General features: G+C 40.1%; 1 protein-coding gene across 1 annotated transcript in view; it reads right to left on the reverse strand.

Moving 5' to 3' along the window:
* The window catches only part of LOC138057425 (uncharacterized), a 61,968-nt gene that overhangs the window by 36,691 nt on the left and 17,777 nt on the right, over positions 1-7,500 (reverse strand). Inside the window, exons 3-4 of the mRNA XM_068903450.1 lie at positions 5,220-5,264; positions 3,712-3,926 (exon numbers count right to left, since the gene is read on the reverse strand). Coding sequence (XP_068759551.1) covers positions 3,712-3,926; positions 5,220-5,264 — 260 coding nt within the window. The remainder of the gene's footprint in view (positions 1-3,711; positions 3,927-5,219; positions 5,265-7,500) is intronic.

A 7,500-nucleotide genomic window follows, 5' to 3' on the forward strand; every position in this document is an offset into this window, starting at 1 on the left:
ACAGACCAGTAACTGTTCCCTCAGCTACTCAGCCAGCAAGTGAGATCATTTATAGAGCCAAGATTAAGAAGTAATCGAACAGCAAACCGAAAAAGGCACAGTACTGAAACATCGCCTATTAAACTTGCGGAAAATTGGAAAAGAGCAATTGATGATCGTAATATTGTCGGGATTCTACCGACATTGCTCTTGAGAAAGCTGGACGCATATGACTTCTCAACGTCATCCACCGGCTTAATACGGTCTTACTTTACTGAAAGAAAATGCAGAGTGAAAATTGGCAAAGAGATTACAAGTGAATGGAAGGAGGTGTTAAGGGGTTGCCCTCAAGGCTCAACATTGATACGACTGCAAACAAGGTTATGGAGTTGCCGTGGTCTTTCAAAAATGTTGTATGTGTTTTCAATTCTGCCAACCTCTGTGGATTTTATCAAACAACTTATATTCTCTGGAAAGGGCCAGATAAAGTAGCCCGACAAGCTGAAATTTATGATTTGGAATTTGGTGGTCTTAATGTAACAGATATTGAAACTTTAATCAAAGCATCTAGACTGGCCTTGATTGGCAAACTATTTTCGAATGGTTCATTGCCTTGAAAAGTTTACTTTAATCATTTACTTAAGGATTTTGGTGGTGAATTTTTATTTATCTGCAACTATGATGTCGAAGAGTGTAAAATTTATTCGAAATTTTATAATGAGCTTCTCCAGTGGTGGGCTGATTTTAGAGAGTCCTTTTCAACAAAGCCTCCTATGTCTAAATTCATAATCTGGAACAAGAAAGACATTAAGATAGATAATGAATCAATTTACTATCCTAATTATGTTAAAGCTGGGATATTATTCTGCCACCATTTGCAATTTCATAAAGATAACATTCAATCTTACAACAATGCAAGGGGTATTGGGGTTAAAAATATTAACTTTTTAGTGTGGACAGGGGTAAAAAGTGCGACACCTTCCCACCTGAAAACAGAATGCCCAAATGAAAAAGAATTAGAAGCGTTAGAATTTTTTTGTGGAGAAAAAACCTTCAACCCTCTTGCTAGCAAGAGTAAGCAGTTTTATCGCTTGTTAGTGTCAGTAAAAGTTAAAGCTTCGAGGGGCTTTATAAAACTGAAAGAGGATTTTTACCTGGACGACTCAACTGCTGCTAATGCCTTTCTTAACACAACATTACATAACTTGCATCGCACAAGTCACAATTAAATTTATAAATTACACATTGTTGGTTAACAATAGGAGGTTTTTTCTCATGCAATTTTATCTCTCGATGGATCTTATTGCTGACAAAAACCGGTTGAATAACTTTTTGGGTCTTCAGGCTCAGGTCATGCAGCTGTTTGCGGACTAAGTCTACCGAATCCTGGTCTTTGAAGGGCAGGACCATGCATTCGGACCCGGTTGGGTTTTCTTTTGCGGCAGGTATTGGTTGCTGGTCGTCAACTTTAGAGGCAACAAACGACCTGACTGTAGAGTTGTTAAGGTGTTGTGGAGATTTCAGCCGGGAAAACAATGCCCTTGAACGGTCACATTCTTCAGCAAAATAACACCAATGAACACGGTGATAAGCGATATGCACGGCCAAGCATGGTTTTCAAAAGTCCTCGTTTGTATCGCATGTCGACATGGCTCTGATAGTGGAGCTAAAGGCCCGTTTTAGTAAGTTTTATGTAAACTTTGGTCTCGATATGGGGATTTGTGTTAAAAAGTTGAACTCCAAGAAAGGGGAGAAGACCATTACTCTTTTTCGATGGTGAAATTCACTGATGGGTGGCAATTGTTGAGAACTTGAAGAAAAGTAGCTGCTGATGCTGTGTCAGGCATTAAAGTTAATGTGTCGTCAACGTATCTCTTGTAAAATGAAGGCATTTTTTCCTTCTAGCACCAGAGTTTCTTCGATGGATCCCATGAAGACATTAGCGAGGAGTGGCCCAAGCGGTGAACCCATGGCAACGCCACCGGTCTGTTCATAAAGTTGACCATTAAACTGAAACAGTTGGTTTTTGGTAGATGCTCTGAGAAGATCTACAAGGTCCATTCTGCTGAGGTTTAAGTCGTGTGTTCCATTGAACCAGTTATATCTTTTCCTCTAAGGGCACGTTGGTAAATAGCGAGGAATTTCGTCGGCAAGCTCAAAAACGTCAGTTATGGTGTACTGGTTTCAGGATAAGGGATGCAATTTCTCCTCAAATCAGCCTTTATCCTATAACCAGTTTCAATGTGACTTGTGCGATGCACGTTATGTAGGCTACACTGTCAGGCACTTCCAACGCGCGGCTGAACACACGAAAAAGTCCTCTTCCATTGGCAAACACTTAATTAACGAACACTGTATTATCCCGAAAGACCTTGACAGATATTTTTTCTGTTCTCAAGAAGTGCATGAATAAGTTCGCTTGTTTAGTGCATGAAATGCTGCAAATTAGAGAATTAACACCATCTCTCAATGTCCAATCGGACTCAATTCAAGCAAAACTATTTGCGTGATCTTGCATATTAATTTGAATTATGTTAATTTTGAGCGAGCAATTTTCTCACAGTCTATTCTATTGCATTTGAACTTGAAAATGGTGTCACGATGTCACCGAAACGTCGTTGTTTTCTATCGCTAATTTTTACTTGTTTATGTTTTACTAAATTGTTGCTTATAAAGTGAAACATCTACATAATTCTTTCTTTTTTTTTTCATATTTACGAGATGGCAAGAATTATTTCATATAAGCTACTGGTACTATTTCTTGTGTCTGCATAGCCTGATATAAACACGAGAAGTTTAGGAGAATTCTTGATACTCCACTTTCTAGTTTGATAGCGAAAATCATGGGAAAATCGCCCAGCTACGAAATTTGCCACCCTGAATTTCCCTGACAAAGGTCATCGAATTTCCCAGGGAAATTAAAATTCCAGCTAAATTAAGAGTACCTTCTTAAAAATTCACCTAGGTAAATCGTGGTTTAACCACGGTTATAACGTTCCAAAATGGACTTGGTAGAGTAATTGGTTTTGCTGGCTAGGGTAACAAATAGAAATGGAGATAATAGGCCATTTCCGAGTTCATGTCTGCCTCCTCTTCAAAGCGAGTCTAAGTGCGAAGTATTTCTTATGTAAATTAGTTTTCGTTCATATGTAAAGTGGAACTGATTACCATCACAAAAACTTCGCACTTAGACTCGCTTTGAAGAGGAGGCAGTTATGAATTCGGAAATGGTCTATTGAATATGGACTAAAATTACTGCAATTTTTACATCTCTAATGTTTCGAATGTATTCATCCCGATTAGCATCAAAATGTTCAGTTTGCCTTGTCTCAGTATTTTCTTAACTATTTCTATTCTGTACAATGACTGCCGTTTTAACCCTCAAGAGTATCTTTTTATAGCACTAAACATTAAGGGCCGCTTATTTAAACATAGTTTAGCGGGCGCCCAAAACAACCGAGTTTTTGGTCATATTCATTTTGGCCGATCCTCCAAGTAGTATATAAAGGCTGTGCATTCTCCAAGACAGGGATGAGAAGACAAGAGTAGAGGGAAAAAACATTAATCTATTTGTACGAAAATTTGGAGCTAGAATGGTTGTTGTAAACCGCGATCTAAATTGAGAAACCAGCCCTCAAAAATTACACGCTTTAACATATTAAAAATGGGAAAATAACACTTAACTGACCGCCCTTCAGACCCTCTCCCTAATAGCAAGTATCTTGTTCTTACCGTGCCCCAACTTCTCACGAAGTTAAAATAGTCATCACCATTCCCGTATTTAAGCGGTAACCGACAAATGTCAGAAGCAAACCCATCAGCAAGAGTCCACTGCTTCAACTGTACTTCTGCCAGTCTATATCGCGCTGAACCTTTGTTACAGATTGTTGTGCTGTCGCGATACACTGTTTCTCCACTCTGAGTGCTCCTGGACATTTCTTCGTACTCTTCAAGGCAATAACAAAAAAAAAAAAATCATAAATCGGGTTATCCGGGGAAACTTGTTTTTTTGTCTTTTTTTTTTCTTTTTTTTTTTTGTCTTTTAGCTCGTATTTTTAACAGAATATTGTTTCATATTTTTGTAGGCCTCTTTTGCTTCCTTTGCGTTATGTTATCCTGAGGTTAACAAGTTAAGCCGTGTTTCGTCCCAAAACCAAACAACTAATTATAAAGCCTAGCTGTCCTTAATGGTCCAGTCAAGTTCCCGCACTTTGGAGCTCTAAAACGTCATCGCGTTTGTTACTATGTGGCACAACACTTGAACGCCTGTTACATTGTTAATTAATTAGCAATGTACGCATATACATAAACTAAAATGGCGTGGCAGAGAAAATTTAAGAGTGTCTAAAAAAGCCTTTCTAATCCCGCTTCCCTTCACATTTTTTTTCTTTAATCCCGCCATCCCACCTGCTCCGGACATCTCATCCCGATCCAGCTATCATGATATGTCAAACTGTATTGAAACCAGCGAAAAATGCAGAAAGAAACATTTTCCAAACCATTTTCCACCGGAACACGAAAAGCATTGACTGTGTAAGAACTATAGTTGACCTAGTATGGCAGTGTAGCCGCGTCGAGCAGGCTCCTCTACCTTGTCACCTTGAAAAGAAAGTTTCCCGGGAGGCCCACTCCCTCACCACGTAAATCAGCTCTTCGATGACTGTATTGCCAGCATGGTTGTCCTGGTGGTGTAGTGGTGATCACACCCGGCTAGTAATGGGGGGACGTGTGTTCAAGTCCCGCTCAGGGCAAGTTTTCTTTCAAACATTTATTCAATTAAAAGTATGATTATTTGGGGTGTGCATTGTCCGGGCTTCTCTCCTACACACACACACACACACACACACACACTCTCTCTCTCTCTCTCTCTCTCTCTCTCTCTCTCTCTCTCTCTCTCTCTCTCTCTCTCTCTCTCTCTCTCTCTCTCTCTCTCTCTCTCTCTCTCTCTCTTTCTCTCTCTCTCAAAGAAACATATGAATGTAACTATATCACAAGCCTTGAATGAAAATCTAGCAGGCAGATTCGTACATCGGCCCAGTCTATCACCTGCTCTATTCTTCTCGCTTAAGTATTCTAGCCCTATGTTTTGAAACCTGGCTATTGAGAAAATTGTTTGTTTGTTTGTTTTGTTTGTTTTTTTTTTCCGAAACAACATTCCCTTGCAGATTGCGCCCGATTCCTGAAGTACTTCTGCAAAAAAAAAAAAAAAGAAAAAAAATCACACTTCAACAAGGACTTACTTGCACTGGCGCTAAAAGCGAAGTCAAACAAGCCGCTGTAACCAGCTGTCAAAAAACAAAAAAAATGAACGCAGTATACATTAAAACAGTCGCTTCTATGTTCCCTAAACATATCAGTAAAGGAAAACACGTCTAACTCTCTCTCAGTTTATCTTGGAATAGATGACGACTGCCTAGGTAAAGAACTTCAGATGCTAGCTAGCACTGCCTAATCGATTCGAATCCCAGCAAGGCCAAGATCCTTTTCCAATGAAACGCTTTCACTCTCTTAGGGGCCATATTCCTTCACTGAGACAAAATGAACATTATGTACGAAGGAGACTGAGTTCAAAAACATGAAGGGATTGAAATGCGGAAAAAGCCATAGCCTCCCACGCAGACACTCTTAGGGCTTCCTCACGCGTTCCTGGGATGCCGACTGCAGGGATGCATCACGCTTTCCAGGGTGCAGTTCGATTGCCAGACTCGGCGTCATAGACGTCTTTCATAATGGCGGCCAAATAAAATGTTACTTTGTTTTAATGCTAACAAGAGGCTACAAGTAGCCTATACTCGGGCCTGCAAAAGTACAGTGGTGTATGGTTAAATTAGCACAAAAGAAAAGAAAAGAAAAGAACGAAGTCTGTCCTTCTTACATCGGCCTTACATTGCGATTCTCATGATGTTTGACTGTGTATGCAGTGAATACCCGGACCCAGATTATCTTCATTACAGGCCGACGATGACCACTGGACAATGGAAACGAGGTAAAAATAGCGTATTTATTCCAAAGTGGCTAAGCACATTGTTTTTTTACTGATTGATAGGTATTATTGCTCAGTGTTTGAGAAAGGAAACCCTAATTGAATGGTTTAAGATGAAACGAAATGTCTTATCGAAACATCTTTTGCAGAAAAAAATGAAAGAGAAAAGAAAGGTGAGATGTGAGATGACCAACCTTCCGTGCAGTGGTGCACGTAAAAAACACTTTGTCACGTGCGCGACACGTGAAGATGTGCACTATATCTCAACACTTGAAAATACTTTCAGAAGTACACAAGTTCCTTGAGGATGGCCACGCCAAATGAATCCATAGCACGAGAATTAAGTATTTTAAATATACCATTTGTTGTAATTTAAATACTCACAGTAATATGCATCCAATTGTCAAAATATATATGTTATTTGCCAGCTGGGAGGTCTGTAAAGGGAAAAACTGTGACCAAGGCCTTGAAATTGATGCCCGAGGCCGCAGGCCGAGGGCAGCTTTTTCAAGACCGATGTCACAGTTTTTTTGCTATACGGACCGACCCTTTGCTGGTAAATAACTTTTTTTTTCGCTCTCTCTCTCTCTCACATCCTCTCTTAAAATCACTTCTTTTAATTGTTGACTCGCACCGCGCCTTATAGCGAATGCAGTATTAAAGCGACTTACAACTGAACGTTTCAAAGAGAAATATTTTTTGCTTGAATTCTATTTCCAAACCCGTTGTCTAATGAAAAATAACCTCTGTATGTAAACGCAATCTGTGTCAAAAAAAAATGTTTCGTTTCCGGAATCGTAAGGGCAGGAGAAAAGAAAGAATACTGTAGTGTGGGTCACTTGGTCTGTCATTCTTATTTCGCTTCGTGTATTGAAACTCTCGAGAAATAAAGATAGAAATGTGAACGCAAACTCACTGAACGGTGAGAAGCCTGTCAAGGAATATTAACCATTAATGTCACTGTTCCTTGGTATCAACATGCATAATTAGCTTTTAAACACACAACGCAAGCCGCAATAGAACGAGACAACAGACGTATTGGCGTTTTTTGAGGGGAACACTGCCTCGCGGCTGGTTAGCAAATGCGACTTCCAGATTGCGTGACATAGAACAGCCTCACTTATCTCACCAGCACTACGAGCTGAGTAGTAAACAGGACGTGCTGGATCGGACAAGAGTATTGCTTGGTGAGCAATGTACAAAGGCAAAGAGCCAACAAGCTTGCGGGAAGTCGCTGCGCAGATTTAATTAACCACACCACGCAGGAGTGACCCAATTTTAATGACGGCAAAGCGATATATCCAACCCATCTCCAAAGGGAGAGAGGGAGGGGGGCGAAAACTTTGACAAATTGCAACGGCTAGTTTATTTATTATTGTTGGTTTTCACTCACGTGATCAACAGCCATGTTTTTCAACAAAAACAAAAAGAAGTATTTGCATAATAACAGAGTTAAATTTCCGGAGGATTTGGTCGGGGCTCCAACATGGCGGCCGTTTCTTTGTTTAGGGGCACCAACATGGCGGCCGTGACGTCAT

This window comes from Montipora capricornis, chromosome 7 (genome assembly GCF_036669925.1).
Source record: "Montipora capricornis isolate CH-2021 chromosome 7, ASM3666992v2, whole genome shotgun sequence".
NCBI classification, from domain to species: Eukaryota; Metazoa; Cnidaria; class Anthozoa; order Scleractinia; family Acroporidae; genus Montipora; species Montipora capricornis.